Genomic DNA, 17213 nt, shown 5'->3' with positions numbered 1-17213 from the left:
AACCCTTATTTAAAAAAAATACTAGATGCAGTGGGGCAGATCCTCCATTAATATACAATGCCACAGTAATGAGCTGCCGGCGACACAGAAACGTGCAGTTGTGGCTTACTGTTAAAGGCTCGTATTCTCGTCCCAGTGCATCTTTCTTTAATGGAGAATGAGAATGCTAACCAAAATACTCTTCCCCGCCAGTTAAGAATAGTCTCTACAGACTAAGGTTGCCACAGAAGCCATTTATCACATTAGACCCCTGCTGTGAACGAATAACTTGTAGCCCCAAGAAAGAATCCCCAAGTTAATGCTGAAGTGATATCTTTAAACCAGCCCTGTCACTCTGAGGTTACAGGGTCCCGCTGAGCTCTCTTTCAGAGAGTCCCATTACACTGGGTAATGTGGCACATTCTTTGTTTGTTTATAAAGTACCTAATACCGTGGCAGAAACTGATTCGCAAAATATTCTTCTTATTCACAGAGCTGACTCAACTTGTCCTACATACTCCATCATAGAAAGATAAATTAAGGAACTTTTACCAAAAGAGAGTAGACATTTTCATATCTAATATTAGATTATCTCCAAATATCTTCTTATTTGGTAAACATAGTTATTTTATGCTTACTAGATACCAAGTACTAAAGTCTTTTGGAACAGCACTAAATTATAGGTCATGTAATAGTCAAGGGAACTTGCTTTCCTGCTATAAGAATGATAATTTATTCATAACAAACAGATATTAATCAGTGGCCTGATGACAGGCAAAAGAAAAGGGGAGCCTATTTTTGGATCAGGTTTTAAAAGGATAGCTTTACTTCTATAGTGCTTTAACATTATTTCTACTGTAGTCTCCATGGAATTGTACAGATGTCTTTGGCTACTATTTTGACACGCAAGACCTGATTTCCCACTGCCTTGAACCTTGTGTGGTCATTTACACTTGTGCAAAGAGAGTGTAACTGCTACAAGTTCAAGTTGGTAGTGTTTTACACCCATTTTGCAATAATGTAAACAACCATACTAGGCCTAGGACAATGAAATAATTATGCATAAAATCTCTATAGATTTTTACTGCCATTGTTTGATCATCATCATTTGTTGGCATTAAACAGCAATGACTGTTTTGCCGTTGTAATCTGACATGTTCCTCTATATACTTGCATTAGTAACCTTTTGTCTTAACATCATGATACCACAGACTTGAACATTTTTTTATCTCGAGACCATCATAGAGCATGTCAGTCGAGTGGCTGGACTGTACTACCTAAGTAACAAATAGTAACTACTGTGAATACTTAAAGGCATTTTTTCAGTTAAATATACTTACCATTTAAAACAATTTTATTTAAGAAAAACAATAGAAGGTACTTGTCCTCATGAAGAACTAATAGTTTTCTAAATTTATTATTTTCAAGTCCTGCAGCTTTTAGCTAAACATTTGTCAAATAAAGACCATAAGAACGGCCATACTGGTTCATCAATGGTTCATTTAGCCCAGTATCCTGTCTTCAAACAATGGCCAGGGCTAGCACCTAGCCCTGGCCATTGTTTGAAGACAGGATACTGGCAGTTGGAGATTTAGGGACACCTGGAGCATGGGGTTGCATCCCTGACTATCTTGGCTAATTGCCATTGACGGACCTATCTTCCATGAATTTATCTTATTCTTTTTTTAACCCAGTGATATGTTTGGCCATCGCAACATCCCATGGCAGCAAGCTCCACAGGCTGACTGTGCATTGTGTGAAGAAGTACTTCCTTACGTTTGTTCTAAGCCCTTTTGCCTATTAATCTCATTGTGTGACCCCTAGCTCTTGTGTTATGTGAAGGGGTAACTAAATACTTCCCTATTCACTTTTTCCACACCCTTCATGATTTTATAGACCTCTATCATATCCCCCCTTAGTTGTCTCTTTTCCAAGATGAACAGTCCCAGTCTTATTAATCTCCCCTTGTAAGGAAGCAGTTCCATACCCCTAATCATTTTAACTACCCTTCTCTGCACCTTTTCCAATTCTAACATATCTTTCTTGAGATGGTATTCAAGTGTGTATTCAAGGTGTGGGCGTACTGTGGATTTTTATAGTGGCATTATGATATTTTCTGTTTTATTAACTATCCCTCTCCCAATGGCTCCTAGCATTCTGTTAGTTTTTTTGACTGCCGCTGCACATTGAGCAGATATTTGCAGAGAACTATCCACAATGACTCCAAGATCTCTTTCTTGAGTGGTAACTGCTAATTTTGACCCTACCCTTTGCATGTATAGTTGAGATTATTTTTTCCAATGTGTGTTACTTTGCATTATTATCAAGAGTGAATTTCATCTGCCATTTTGTCACCTTATTGCTCACTTTTGTGAGATATCTTTGTAACTCTTCAGTCAGTTTTGTATTTAACTATTTTAGTAATTTTGTATCATCTGTAAATTTTGCAGCCTGTTTATCCCCTCTTCCAGATTATTTATGAACATGCTGAACAGCATAGGTCCCAGCAGAGATCTTTAGGGGACCCTATTTACCTCTCTCCATTGTGAAAACTGACCATTTATTCTTACCCTGTTTCCTGTCTTCTAACCAGTTACGGATCATGAGATGACCTTTCCTCTTATCCCATGACTGCTTACTTTTCTTAAGAGCTTTTGGTGAGGGACCTTGTCAAAGGGTTTCTGAAAGTCCAAGTTCACTATATCCACTGGTTTCAGAGTAGCAGCCGTGTTAGTCTGTATTTGCAAAAAGAAAAGGAGTACTAGTGACACCTTAGAGACTAACCAATTTATTTGAGCATGAGCTTTCGTGAGCTACAGCTCACTTCATTGGATGAAGTGAGCTATAGCTCATGAACGCGTATGCTCAAATAAATTGGTTAGTCTCTAAGGTGCCACTAGTACTCCTTTTCTTTTTATATCCACTGGATCACCCTTGTCCACATCCTTGTTGACTCCCTCAAAGAATTCTAATAGATTAGTACTGCATGAGTTCCCTTTCCAAAAGCTATGTTAACTCTTCCTCAAAATATCGTGTTTATATACATGTCTGATAATTTTGTTCTTTACTACAGTTTCAACCAATTTGCCTCATACTGAAGTTAGGATTACCGGCCTGTAATTGGCAGGATCACTTTTGGAGCCTTTTTTAAAAACAGGTATTATATTAACTACCCTCCAGTCATCTGGTACAGAAGCTGATTTAAGCACTAAGTTACCTGCCACGGTGAATAGTTCTTCCATTTCATATTTGAGTTCCTTCAGAACTCTTTAGTGAATACCATCTGGCCCTGGTGACTTATTACTGTTTAATTAGTCAGTTTGTCTCCAAACCTCCTTTATTGACACCTCAGTCTGGAACAGTTCCTCAGACTTCTAACCTAAAAGAATGGCTTGGGTGTGGGGATCTCCCCCATGTCCTCTGCAGTGAAGACTGAAGCAAAGAATTCATTTAGCTTCTCTGCAATTGCTTTGTCTTCGAGTGCTCCTTTAGCACTTTGATTGTGCAGTGGCACTTATAATTGTTTGACAGACTTCCTGCTTTCACATGTACTGAATTTTTTTTTTTGCTGTTATTTTTTTGTTCTTGGCTAGCTGCTCTTCAAATTCTTACTTGGCCTTATTATAGTTTTATAGTTGACTTGCCAGAGTTTATGCTCCTTTCTATCACAATCAGTAAGATCAGACTTCCAATTTTTAAAGGATGCCTTTTTGTTTCTAACTGTCTCGTTTACTCTGCTGTTTAGCTGTGATAGCATTTAATAGAATCATAGAAGATCAGGGTTAGAAGAGACCTCAGGAGGTCATCTAGTCCAACCCCCTGCTCAAAGCTGGATCAATCCCAGCTAAATCATCCCAGCCAGGGCTTTGTCAAGCCAGGCCTTAAAAACCAATAAGAATGGAGATTCCACCACCTCCCTAGGTAACCCATTCCAGTGCTTCACCACCCTCCTAGTGAAATAGTTTTTCCTAATATCCAACCTAGACCTCCCCCACTGCAACTTGAGACTATTATTCCTTGTTCTGTCATCTGCCACCATGGAGAACATGGTGGCTCCATCCTCTTTGGAACCCCCCTTCAGGCAGTTGAAGGCTGCTATCAAATCCCCCCTGCTTCTTTTCTGCAGACTAAATAAGCCCAGTTCCCTCAGCCTCTCCTCATAAATCATGTGCCTCAGCCCCCTAATAATTTTTGTTGCCTTCTGCTGGACTCTCTTCAATTTGTCCACATCCCTTCTATAGTGGGGGGCCCAAAACTGGATGTAATACTCCAGATGTGGCCTCACCAGTGCCGAATAGAGGGGAATAATCACTTCCCTCAATCTGCTGGCAATACTCCTACTAATATGCCATTAGCCTTCTTGGCAACAAGGGCATACCGTTGACTCATATCCAGCTTCTTGTCAACTGTAATCCTCAGGTCCTTTTCTGCAGAAGTGTCGCTTAGCCAGTTGGTCCCCAGCCTGTAGCAGTGCATAGCATTCTTCCATCCTAAGTGCAGGACTCTGCACTTGTCCTTGTTGAACATCATCAGATTTCTTTTGGCCCAATCCTCCAATTTGTCTAGGGCCCTCTGTATCCTATCCCTACCCTCCAGCGTATCTACCTCTCCTCCCAGTTTAGTGTCATCCGTGAACTTGCTGTGGGTACAATCCATCCCATCATCCAGATCATTAATGAAGATGTTGAACAAAACTGGCCCCAAGACTGACCTCTGGGACACTCCGCTTGATACCGGCTGCCAACTAGACATCGAGCCGTTGATCACTACCTTTTGAGCCTGATAATCTAGCCAGTCCTTAACCTGTTCTTTCATCACTGAGGGCTGCTCACCTCCTCCCCATACTGTGCTGCCCAGTGAAGCAGTCTGGGAGCTGACCTTGCCTGGGAAGACTGAGGCAAAAAAAGCATTGAGTACTTCAGCTAGACATCGAGACTAGACATTGAGACGTTGATCAGTAGCCGTTGAGTCTGAGGATCTAGCCAGCTTTCTATCCATATTATGGTCCATTCATCCAATCCATACTTCTTTAACTTGCTGGCAAGAATACTGTGGGAGACCGTATCAAAAGCTTTGCTGAGGTCAAGGTATATCACGTCCACCGCTTTCCCCATATCCACAGAGCCAGTTATATCATCATAGAAGGCAATCAGGTTGGTCAGGCATGACTTGCCCTTGGTGAATCCATGCTGTCTGTTCCTGACCACTTTCCTCTCCTCCAAGTGCTTCAAAATAGACTTCTTGAGGACCTGCTCCATGCTTTTTTCGGCCCTCTTACTATTTTTTTTATTTGGGGAATATATTTAATTTGAGAATCTATTATGTATTTTTAAATAGTCTCCATGCAGTTTGTAGGCATTTCACCCTTGTGACTGTTTTTTCTAATTTCCATTTAACTAGCTTCATCATTATTGTGTAGTTCCCCTTTTGAAGTTATATCCTACTGTGTTGGGTTTTTTTGGTGCTTCCCCCCCCCCATAAGGATGTTAAATTTAATTACATTATTGTCACTATTACCAAGCAGTTCGTCTACATTCACTTCCTGGACCAAATGCTGTAACTCCACTTAGGACTAAATCAAGACTTGCCTCTCCCCATGTGGGTTCCAGGACAAGCTGAGGTGACATGTATGAAGTCAATATGGGGATATTTGAAATCCCCCATTATTATTGGGTTTTCTGTTTTTGTAGCCTCTCTAATCTCCCTGAGCGTTTCACAACCACCATCCTGGTCAGGTGATCGGTAGTATATTCCTATTGCTATACTCTTATTATTCAAGCATGGAATTTCTATCCATAGAGATTCTATGGTACAGTTTGATTCATTTAAGATTTTTACTTTATTTGACACTATGCGTGTAGAGGAAAAATTTGTGTGTACTTGGGGGCAGGAAGCAAAGACCTCGGGAATTCTGGCAATTATTACTCCCTGCTTTTTATATCACACACTATAAAACAATGACATAGCAACATTTATTTCAGTTACTTAAGTGAGCGTTGTATAATTTGGACAAATTAGAAGCAGAAATTTAAAAGAAATACTAAACATGATTAGTGTATTATTACATTAATAAATAAGCTTCTATAATCTCTATCAGGTGTGACACGAGAAGGCATATCTGCACCTTTCAAAATAGCCATCCGAAGATAAAATATTGTAGCAAACGGTTAGTAAACTGTACTGAAACAAACAGACTTGGATTATGCAGGACACTCTGATCAACAGAAGAGGGCACTTGTTTTCTAGGAAATAAACACATTCAATACAAAAAGAGTTCAGCAGCAGAAACCAATGTTTATTTCTCCTCAATTCATAGCTAGTGTCTGATTCTTCTCTTTTCTTTTTAAGTCCTGAGTTATAAAGTCAGGCTCTATCTGTCAGCAACAATGAATCCGACTTTAATACAAGATTAAACTGCTGAAATAAGAGGAATGGGTTTAATCTCATTAATATGTTCATACACAGGAACAGTAGACTAGTAAAGACTGTCTTTGTGCAAGTTTCCCCTCAAGCAATGCCAATGAACTGAAATTCTGGTTTATGGACCTCAGCGCTATTTCAGTTCTAAATCCTTCCAAAGCAGTTCTGCCAATGTACCTGAGTCCTCACCTACTATATAACCCTAGCTGTTTCAGTCCAGGATCCTCCCAGTACTTTGTCAAAGCATCTCAGTCCTAACCTCTTACATCCCCAGGGTATTTAAAAACCTTTGTCCAAATCATACTAGATTGTATCATGATTTTGTGATGCAGAAAAATATCCACGAGGGACTAGATGTACACAAAATTAATTTTTGTTTGTGACCCATGAAAAGATTAGAACTGAAATGCAGTAGTGAAGGGCCTCTGGTTTAAGACAATTTGCCAGCTAAACTCAATGTAATGATCTTTTGCAATACTGTTTCAAGGAATATTGGACATCTTTTCATTCCATTAGCCTGTTTTCATTGCCTGTAATTTTAATCAGTCTCTTAATCGAGGGACAAGGGAAGTTCATTTCTGGATCACTAACATTTTAGGCAGGACAGTTATGATTGAAATGAAGGACTTCTCATTGCTTGATGTTTAAAACAATGTTACCTTGAAGTTTAGATTTGCTGGTGTAATTTTTGTAAGTTTCTCTTGATGCCCTTTCATTGCATGCCATTTTTTCCAAGCTGGTTCCCATCTGTTAAGATCCCTTCTTAATCTTTTAAATCAGTTACTGAAGACATTTATACTTTGTTATTTTTAAAAAAATGACATGAGGGTATTTACGCTCATAAAAGTGAGGGGGCTAAAAGACACTTGCTTGAGCCACAATGCAAACAGACAGTGTGCAAGTTTCCCTACACAGATCTGTCAAAACACCTCTTTGTGATTGTTATTCAGTGATTTTGCATATCACTGATTTATCACACATTCAAATTCCACACCTGGGTCTGTCCTTAACAGAGACTCAAATAATACAATCCTTTCGGGATGTGACAGGACAAACACATGTATTAGGACAAATACGGATTTTAAATTGTATTTTATTAGCCAAAATAACATCTGTGTATAACCCACACCTCCACCTAGTCCTACCAAATGTTTTGCACATGGGTAGTGCACAATGGAGGCTAAGCTTCCCCAAACCTCATGTCACCAGGGTGGGGGGGGGAGAGGGGGATGGAGGAGTGGCAGATTACCACAAGAGCCCATGGGGCCCCGGCCAATTTGAGGCCCCCGGAAAAACCTCCCCCAGCCATGTCCCCGGGGCTGCTTTTCTGGTCTCGAGGCTACAGTGGGAAAGGGTAGGGGGAAGGGAGTGAGAAGGGGATGCGATATTGGGGGAAGAGGCAGAGTGGGGGAGGGGCTGTGGGAAAGGGGTAGAATGGGGTGCGGCCATGAGTGTGGCCGGGGGTGGAACAGGGGATGGGCTTCAGGCTCAGGGCTCTGGCAAGGGACAAGAGTTCCGCCATGGTCGGGCCGAGCTCTCAGTCCTCCATGCCGCCCTGGCTGGGGCCATGGGGGAGGCTGAGAGAAGTGAGCGGGGGTGTGGACTCAACCAGAAGAGGGCCAGGCTTCAGCTGGAAGAGGTGAGGCAGGGGCTAGACTCCCCAAGAGGAAGCTTCACCCACCACCCACGGTTTAGCATCTGATTCTCCTTTCACAGCAGTGTAAAAGGTAACTGCAATGGGGTTATGCTGGTGTAAAACCAGTGTAAATTTAGGATCAGGACCTTTGTGTTTAGACAAGGCTGCTCTTCCAACACAATACCGCAGAAAAAAGTTAAGTTGACTTTATGACCTGACATGCATCTCACTTGGCAGAAGGCTCATGTCATAGCTACAAGATAATAATTTTACTAGACGACCAGGCAGAGTGAGATGCTGTGAAGGAGAAATCCCTTCCTCATAAACAAAAAGTATCTGCAATAATAGGAATGGGAATACAGACACAAGATACTTATATTTCTCCTTGAAATGTTCCAGTTTGAAAGTGTCTCTTTCAAGAAACAGGGCTGCTATGGTTCAGTTTGGTACAAAATACAAGCAGATCCTCTTAAACAAACAACTACTATAAATAAAGGAATAAAAATAAATCTGTTTAAGAAACACCAAAGGCCTAATCTTTACAGTGCTTTTCTCATGTAAACCATCTAACCCAAACCCCTTTCAAAACTCTGTAGGACTTCTGTACAACCTGATGTTACACTTATCTGTCACCAAGGCAAATTATTCTCACTAAAAGGATTTTGCCAAGTAATTAGAAACAGAAAGCTATATGGACGTCTTCCGTATGTTCACTTTCCAGGATGGTAAATATTTTTCAATTAAAGTTGGAATCTATTGCCAACTCATTCACTTAATGAAACGTAAGGTTTATTTAGATTTTGAAATACTGCCATTTTCTCCATTATAAAGTGTAAAATGATAAAGACTAGGATCCAAATTCAGCTTTGGCACTGATGTTAATAGGAACTGACCCCATTAATGTCAGGGCTAAATCTGAAGCTACTTATGTATGTTAAAATCTGAAAATTATACGCTGATTGGGATTCCTCACTTTACCTCAAACTTACCTATAATCTCCCAAAATGCTACAGACCTGCCATTACACATGATTATTAATAATAGCGGGCGCAATGAAATAAAGAGATCTAGCAGGATGTTCATAAGGCCTGTTGCTCTAAAAAATATTGGCAAAGTGGGTGCCTAAGTTTAAGCACCTGAATAAGTGCCCTGATTTTCAGAAGTGCTGCGTACCCACAGCTCCCATTAATTTTAAGAAATGATTTATTCCCTCTGTAGTAGTTACAGTGGGCTAATCAATTCATATGCTGATTGGTGAACGTTCTTTGGGCCTGAAGATCCGACGCAAGTTGTGGGTCAAACTTGAATCTTAACTAGTGACCCCTGGGCCACTCTTTGTGTGGAGGGTATAAATGGACCATTAAGGAGCAGTAACCAGACATTATTTTTAATAAGCTCAGCTCTGCAGGAACATGCAGTGTCTCAGCTTTGCCCTCACTGGTAGATCATAAACAAACTATACTTGACTCTTATACATTGAGATGTACAGATTAAGAACAAAGCATTTTACAAAGGAGGGAACTCATCCTTATATTACACACAAGGAGACTGAGTCAGACAGAAGAAGAAATTTGACCAAGGGTAGTGGCAGAGGCAGGAATAAAATAAAATCCAGGTCTCTTGACACCCTGTCTAGTGCCCTATCCACTAATGGTTCTGTCACTTTTAACATTAAGAAAGTTTCAGAAGAGCTGTGGGGGTATGAAATGAAAACCTGGGTAACAAGCACGGCATTGCATACAGTGACCAGAATTCCAACCTTTGTCTCTGGCAACATTTTAAGGCCAGTCAAATTTGTAATGCCATTTATTCATAAGTCGGGTGCAGAAGTACTTGGCAAGGAGCATTTTAAGCAGTGTGCAGTAATTTAACGAAACAAGACATGTTGTCAGATTTTAATCCCCCCCTCCCCCTTAGAATCAAATCAGATCTCCCCAAATTTCTGGCCTTTAGAATTCCTCATGTCCTCACCAGTTCTCAAAAGCTAAACTTCCTTCATGTGTTTTGGAAGCCTGAAGCAATAACACTTCTTAAGGCCATACTGCAACAAGAACAGACCTTATATAGTGGGTACTGCAGCGGGGCTGTAGCCACGTTGGTCCCAGGAAAGCTTGACTCTCTCACCAACAGAAGTTGGGCCAATAAAAGATACCACCTTACCCACCATGTCTCTCTAATAGACAGACTCTGTGCACCAGGGAAGAGGATGGTGTGAACCTTGCCTTGAATTCTTGTTACCTTAAAAATGTGTGCTTTGAGAATGTGATGTCCCAGCTCAATAGTCTGTTGTCGGTTTAGCTTCCCCTCCTGACGAGAAAACCAGAAGGCAAGCAGTGTGTGGCCACTCCTAGGAACAAGAATTTTAAAAAGTTAGTATTTGAAGAATCGCATTTCGTTTTTAAATCCCAGGGGTCTTCCTTGGGAGTCGGTGTCATTCAGCATCACCGATCTTACGTGCTGCCTTACAAGGAAGACCTAGGCTATCAGTCTCACTCAAACTACTTCCCCAGAGAATGACTTCTCAGATCCACATGCCTGTAGGGTGCAAGCTGAAGAACTTGCTTTTAATTGGTTGTAAACTCTGACCAAACAACTGCTGAAATAGAGCCTGGACATTTGGTTGAGTCCCTCTAATGAGGATGTATCTCTGCATACTTCTTAATGGTACCTCACTATTTTAGACCCAATTGCTTTATGTTTTCTTACTCTAATTCCTTGACATAAGTAGTGTTGGGTCATGAAGTTGAGACTAGAAAAATGTTTTTGTTAAAGAAGAGAAGCGTGGATCTCATTTCAAGTTTCCTCTGTACACACAGCATCTGGTGTTCTCTCTTTCTTTTTGGGTCTCTGTCAACTCATTTTAAATTGTGGGGATGGTTAGAAAAGTGACTACGTATAAATGGTACCTTCTCAGGGCTTGTCTACATTGAGAAATCAACCAGAACTGCTATTCGTACCCTACCTAAAATAACTTTCAAGTGTAGACAAGCCCTTATTCTTCAGATCTGCTGTGTGTGTGTGTGTGTTCTGAGTCATATTTGCTGGCTTTATGGACAAAGTAATATTTTACAACAGTACTTTTTTACTCCTGTTAGCCTTGCAGAGCCAACCCAGCTTGGGAGAATGAACTGGACTAATTCTGATTTGAATACCATGACATAAACTAATCACAGGACTTTTATTACTGCTGAGTGTGTATGACTTAAGAACTATGCTTGATTTACAGATTCTGGGGGAATTACCAGTACTGGAAATTAGGAAATACGTAGTTTTACTTGTAATGTAAACAGGTATGAACTGTAATCAGTGCGATACAGCAATCATAGAACCCAGTGTTGCCATTTTAAAATCACTTTACAGAGAAAACCTGTGCTTTGAGGGAACACCATCAGCTTAACTTTTTGAAAGTGAAACATTTTAATAAAATCCAGTTTCAGAAAAAAGAAAAGGAGTACTTGTGGCACCTTAGAGACTAACCAATTTATCTGAGCATAAGCTTTCGTGAGCTACAGCTCACTTCATCGGATGCGTAAAAGTGGAAAATGCAGTGAGGATATTTTTATACACACAGACCATGAAAAAATGGGCATTTATCCCTTCAAAAGGTTTTCTCTTCCCCCACCCCACTCTCCTGCTGGTAATAGCTTATCTAAAGTGATCACTCTCCTTACAATGTGTATGATAATCAAGGTGGGAAAGAAGCCCTTGAGGAATTCCACCATGATTTCAACAATTTCCATCCCACCATCAACCTCAGCCTGGACCAGTCCACACAAGAGATCCACTTCCTGGACACTACGGTGCTAATAAGCGATGGTCACATAAACACCACCCTATACTGGAAACCTACTGACTGCTATTCCTACCTACATGCCTCCAGCTTTCACCCAGACCACACCACACGGTCCATTGTCTACAGCCAAGCTCTACGATACAACCGTATTTGCTCCAACCCCTCAGACAGAGACAAACACCTACAATATCTCTATCAAGCATTCTTACAACTACAATACCCACCTGCTGAAGTGAAGAAACAGACTGACAGAGCCAGAAGAGTTCCCAGAAGTCACCTAGTACAGGACAGTCCTAACAAAGAAAATAACAGAACGCCACTAGCCATCACCTTCAGCCCCCAACTAAAACCTCTCCAAAGCATTATCAAGGATCTACAACCTATCCTGAAGGATGACCCATCACTCTCACAAGTCTTGGAAGACAGGCCAGTCCTTGCCTACAGACAGCCCCCCAACCTGAAGCAAATACTCACCAGCAACTACATATCACACAACAGAACCACTAACCCAGGAACCTATCCTTGCAACAAAGCCCGTTGCCAACTGTGTCCACATATCTATTCAGGGGACACCATCATAGGACCTAATCACATCAGCCACACTATCAAAGGCTCGTTCACCTGCACATCTACCAATGTGATATATGCCATCATGTGCCAGCGATGCCCCTCTGCCATGTACATTGGTCAAACTGGACAGTCTCTACGTAAAAGAATAAATGGACACAAATCAGATGTCAAGAATTATAACATTCATAAACCAGTCGGAGAACACTTCAATATCTCTGGTCACACAATTACAGACATGAAAGTTGCGATATTACAACAGAAAAACTTCAAAACCAGACTCCAGCGAGAGACTGCTGAATTGGAATTCATTTGCAAATTGGATACAATTAACTTAGGCTTGAATAGAGACTGGGAGTGGCTAAGTCATTATGCAAGGTAACCTATTTCCCCTTCTTTTTTCCTACCCCCCTCCCTGTTCCTCAGACGTTTTTGTTAAACCCTGGATTTATGCTGGAAATGGCCCACCTTGATTATCATACACATTGTAAGGAGAGTGATCACTTTAGATAAGCTATTGCCAGCAGGAGAGTGGGGTGGGGGAAGAGAAAACCTTTTGAAGTAATAAACACCCATTTGTTCATGGTCTGAGTGTATAAAAATATCCTCACTGCATTTTCCACTTTTATGCATCCGATGAAGTGAACTGTAGCTCACGAAAGCTTATGCTCAAATAAATTGGTTAGTCTCTAAGGTGCCACAAGTACTCCTGTTCTTTTTGCGAATACAGACTAAGACGGCTGCTACTCTGAAACCTGTCAGTTTCAGAAAGAAATTTTTATATAATCAGCCAGATGCTTCATTCTGTTATATCTCCCTAACACTGTTGTAATTCCTCTCTGATGTAAAACAATATTACAAGGGTTTCTAAACTTTCCTGTTGATATTTACAAAGATGGTTTCAGCAAGGGAGAAGCTAATTAACTGACAGGAAAGTGAAATTGGACTGTATATATTGAGTGCTGGCAAATGCATAAAGTAAACTGGAAAAAAAGAGAGGAAAATGTATTTCATTAACTTCTTTCAGTTCTAGTGATCTTAGGTGTCCTTTAAAGATTAAGGACCTGATTCTCTTCTGCTTTGGGCCCTCTATAGTCATTTAACACCAGTGAAAAGCAGGTATAAAACATAACCAGATCAGAAATTAATTTAGAATTGTACATCCACTTTGCACTGGTGAAAGTGGCAGCACAAGATGTAAAGCAGAGAAGGATCAGGCCCCAAAGAATGTTCCGTACTTGGACTTGTATGGCCTGGAAACAGTATCTCCTGGTAAAAAAATCTCTTGTTTTTGTTAGAAGTGCTTCTCCTGACAGCAACACTCCTTTCTCATTTTACATTTAAATATACTGTACTTTGAAAAGGAAAAAAACAAAACAACAAAGAGATTCACGTGAAGGAACACTTTGAGAAGCAGAGTTACAAAAAGCAGTGTCCGGATTAATGTATAAGCAGCCCAGATACAGTGACCTCCCGGTCTTTTTGAGTGCCAGCTCGGCAATCTTCTACATCGTCCACATATATCAGAAACATAAATAAGCACTGTTAGAACTGCCTTCTTTGTTGTACTCCACAGTGAAAAACGTGTGAGAAGAGAGAGAATTGTCTGTAACTTCCCCTTGACACTACAGATAAGGAACAAAGGCATGTGTATTGCATTATTTTGCTTTTCTGAGACCTTGGAAGCCTCAGGGACTTTTTTAACCAATTTCTTTTCTGGAACCAATGTAGCGGTACATTTAAAAAACAACAACCCTCCCCACCCCACAAAGCTAACACGATGTGACTTGTAGCTTTAATAGGGTTTTTAAGGACAGAGCATGCCACTATCCCATTAGTACCTTATCAAATGAAAAAACTAATATACCAGTGCTTAGAATGATCTAAATGCAACTGAGTAATCTAGACTAGAAGATCAACGTTTCCACAATGCTAGGGCTTATCAGCATGTCTAAATCCAAAGAACGATAATCCTTAGAGACAGTACTTTCTAAAAGGGAAACTGTTTTGTTTTAAGCATAGCACGGAAGTGAAGGATTTGTAAACCAGGGCCAGGTGTTCAGCAAGCTTCTCATACGCAGCCCTGCCAATGAATCTTAATTCTGACAGGTAATACAGAGACTGATGATTATTTGCCAGATGGTAGGATGGTTTTAAAATATGGACACTTGACCATTAGCAGAGGGGTGCAGGAACAATTTTTATGGTGGGGGGTTGAGAGCCATTGAACCAAAGTGCAAAGCCTGATGGAAACCACTTCAAGCCAGGGAGTGCGGCAGCACCCCTAGGTCCAGCACCAATGCATTAGCAGAATAGGATGAACAACAAAACACATTTTCAATGGTTTTCCTTAAAAGGCAGGACTTGAACCCTTTTCTTCATGAGTCAAAGGCCAGAGCATTAAACTTATACATAATTCTATTGTACCTCTCCCCAAAATGCAATAAATGTAAAAGTACAACATCAACTTAAATATCAGTCTGCCATCTGAAACTTTTGTACCTACTATTGTTACAAGTAACGCTTAAGATGAGTAGAACTGAAAAGGATTCCAGAGAAAATATATTTATTTCTGTTTATTCAGTTTATGTATTTTGTTTATTTGGCAGCATTTTGCGTATAGTCAGTTTCACCGCTGTCCATGTGCACGTGTGTAGCTTAATCAGTAACTTCCCTGTTTGTGCGAGTCTTTCACACAGCAGTGACGGACAGAAAACCGTGTGCCAGATGGGAACGGGACTGGAAAACCATGGAAATGGCAGGGGGAGTTTGAAGTGGTTGTAGCACCTGAAGCCTCTTTAGGAGTTTTTTTTTTTGTGTGCGTGTGAAATTGACTAGATTTGCAGTCAGTGGTGCCCCTTTACAGAAGATAATCTCGCAAACACCATGTTTACAGTAGCAGCGGTTTTCTGAAATACACTGACCACAACTGCAACGGGTGATCATGACCTAGGATTAGCCTCCAGAAGTGCCCTTAAAGAGGAAAGAAACTGGATGAAAAGGAAACAGACACTGTGATGTACTGCTCGAGTTCTGTGGGATGCAGCTGCAACTCAAGCACTACAGCAAACCTCATTACTACTGTTAGTTTAATACACCAAGTGCATCTAGTGGCTAACCTGACTTATCTGCTGGGCAATGTCCCATACATTTACCTCAGCCAAAAGGATGGCGGTTTGAGCCCACCCAGAGAACTCAGCTCCTGGCCTTCCTTGGGAGAGAAGGCAGTCTTATGCACTGGACTGGAAATCAGGAGCTCTGAACCTTTACTCTGGGCTCTGATACTGTCTCCATACATGGGCCTGTCAGCCTCAGTTTTCTCATCTGTGAAACAAAGCTAATAGCGCTCACACTTGCCTACTGCACAGAGGTGACTGAAGAATAGTCCGAAAAGGTTTGGAAAGAGCTTCGAACACAAAGCTCTCTATGTTAATGGTAGGTATTCATGGCATATCCAGGCACCTCTAATGTGGCTGGGTCCATGTACCAAAAGATAAGGTGCAATTCTCAACCCATGCAGCCCCAGGCAGCAGGTAGTTCCAGTTGTTTCCCAGCTGCGGCTGGTAGAATGCATGTGTATGTATAATATATCTGTATGTATGGTTTGGGCTGTTGTTATGAATAAGGCATGCACCACCTATTTCAGAATAAAGGACAGGATTCATGAGCAGCATGTTACCTCTGCAATACTTCTCCTACCTAAAAGCAGTGGCTTTGGACTTGCTGATAAATACCTGCAGTGACTTGCTCTGTCAATGGTAATTGCACACTGAAACGGATTCTAACAGCAGTGTCTTTTTTAAAAACACAGCAGAGAATGATAGAAGTGATTTCTACATCAAGGAGCCACGTGAAATGATTTGCTTTGAATTTCACCACAGCAGAGGCTTATCCTCAGCAGGTTTCTATTTTTAATGTAAGTTTTTGTGTGTGAAAAATTGTTAGTGCTGCCAGCTCTGTTATCAAAGCTTTTGTTCACTCTCCTAGGTGGCATGTGTCACTGCGTGCTAACGCTGCACAGTACATCACAGACTATTCCCAGACAGACATATACATACTCGAGAGACTATGGTCTTGATCCTGCAAGTTCTGGCACAATATGAGATATGCACAAGACTGTTGTTGCCAGGCCTAATACAAGTGAGGGTTACATGTGGACACTGGAAAAGCTGAGTATGAGGCATAGTCCCCTGGACTGAGTAGGGTAGCCCCTGTGTGCCTGCTCCCCAACCAACCAGAATGCAGGGTATAAAAGGGCTGGAGCACAGGCAGAAAAAGGGAAGTTACTTCCCTTACTGTAACTGGATTTCTTTGAGACATGCAGTCCCCATCTGTATTCCACTGCAGGTATGCATGGGCTCCAAGAGCCTGAGACTGGAGAATTCTTGCAATTGGCGTCTGTCCGTCTGTGTCTGCACCCTGCTCTTCTCATGCTCAGCTCTGACGGTATATGCTTTGAACAGGGGGTTGGACTAAATGACCTCCTGAGGTCTCTTCCAACCCTAATCTTCTATGATTCTATAAGGGGTGGTGTGGACCGACCGCCTCTCCCCTTCCTTCTTTACTGTTAATCCAGACATGATCGAAGCAGAGGGGAAAGCATAGCTGAATTCTGATAGGAACCACACATCTGGAAGAACTCAAGGTACAATAAGGTAAGTAACTTCCCTTTCTTCTTTGAGTGCTCGTCCCTATATGTATTCCTCTATGGGTGAGTTACAAGGGCACTGTGACAAGAGGAGGGCGTGAAGATGTAGGTAGTATGGCTGCTTGTAGAACTTGTATCCCAAAAGATATGTCAGCGGAGGAGGCTTGGAC

The 17213-nt window shown here is 41.2% G+C and overlaps 1 protein-coding gene across 12 annotated transcripts in view; it reads right to left on the bottom strand.

Moving 5' to 3' along the window:
* The window catches only part of TANC2 (tetratricopeptide repeat, ankyrin repeat and coiled-coil containing 2), a 713129-nt gene that overhangs the window by 40137 nt on the left and 655779 nt on the right, over positions 1 to 17213 (bottom strand). For all 12 annotated transcript variants that reach the window (XM_073325985.2, XM_073325984.2, XM_078850726.1 and 9 more), the window contains one exon: positions 10274 to 10382. In XM_073325985.2, the coding sequence (XP_073182086.2) occupies positions 10274 to 10382 (109 nt within the window). The remainder of the gene's footprint in view (positions 1 to 10273; positions 10383 to 17213) is intronic.

This window comes from Lepidochelys kempii, chromosome 27 (genome assembly GCF_965140285.1).
Source record: "Lepidochelys kempii isolate rLepKem1 chromosome 27, rLepKem1.hap1, whole genome shotgun sequence".
Lineage (NCBI taxonomy): Eukaryota > Metazoa > Chordata > Testudines > Cheloniidae > Lepidochelys > Lepidochelys kempii.
The sequence above is the reverse complement of the archived record's forward strand: the minus strand, read 5'-3'. Positions and strand labels throughout refer to the sequence as shown.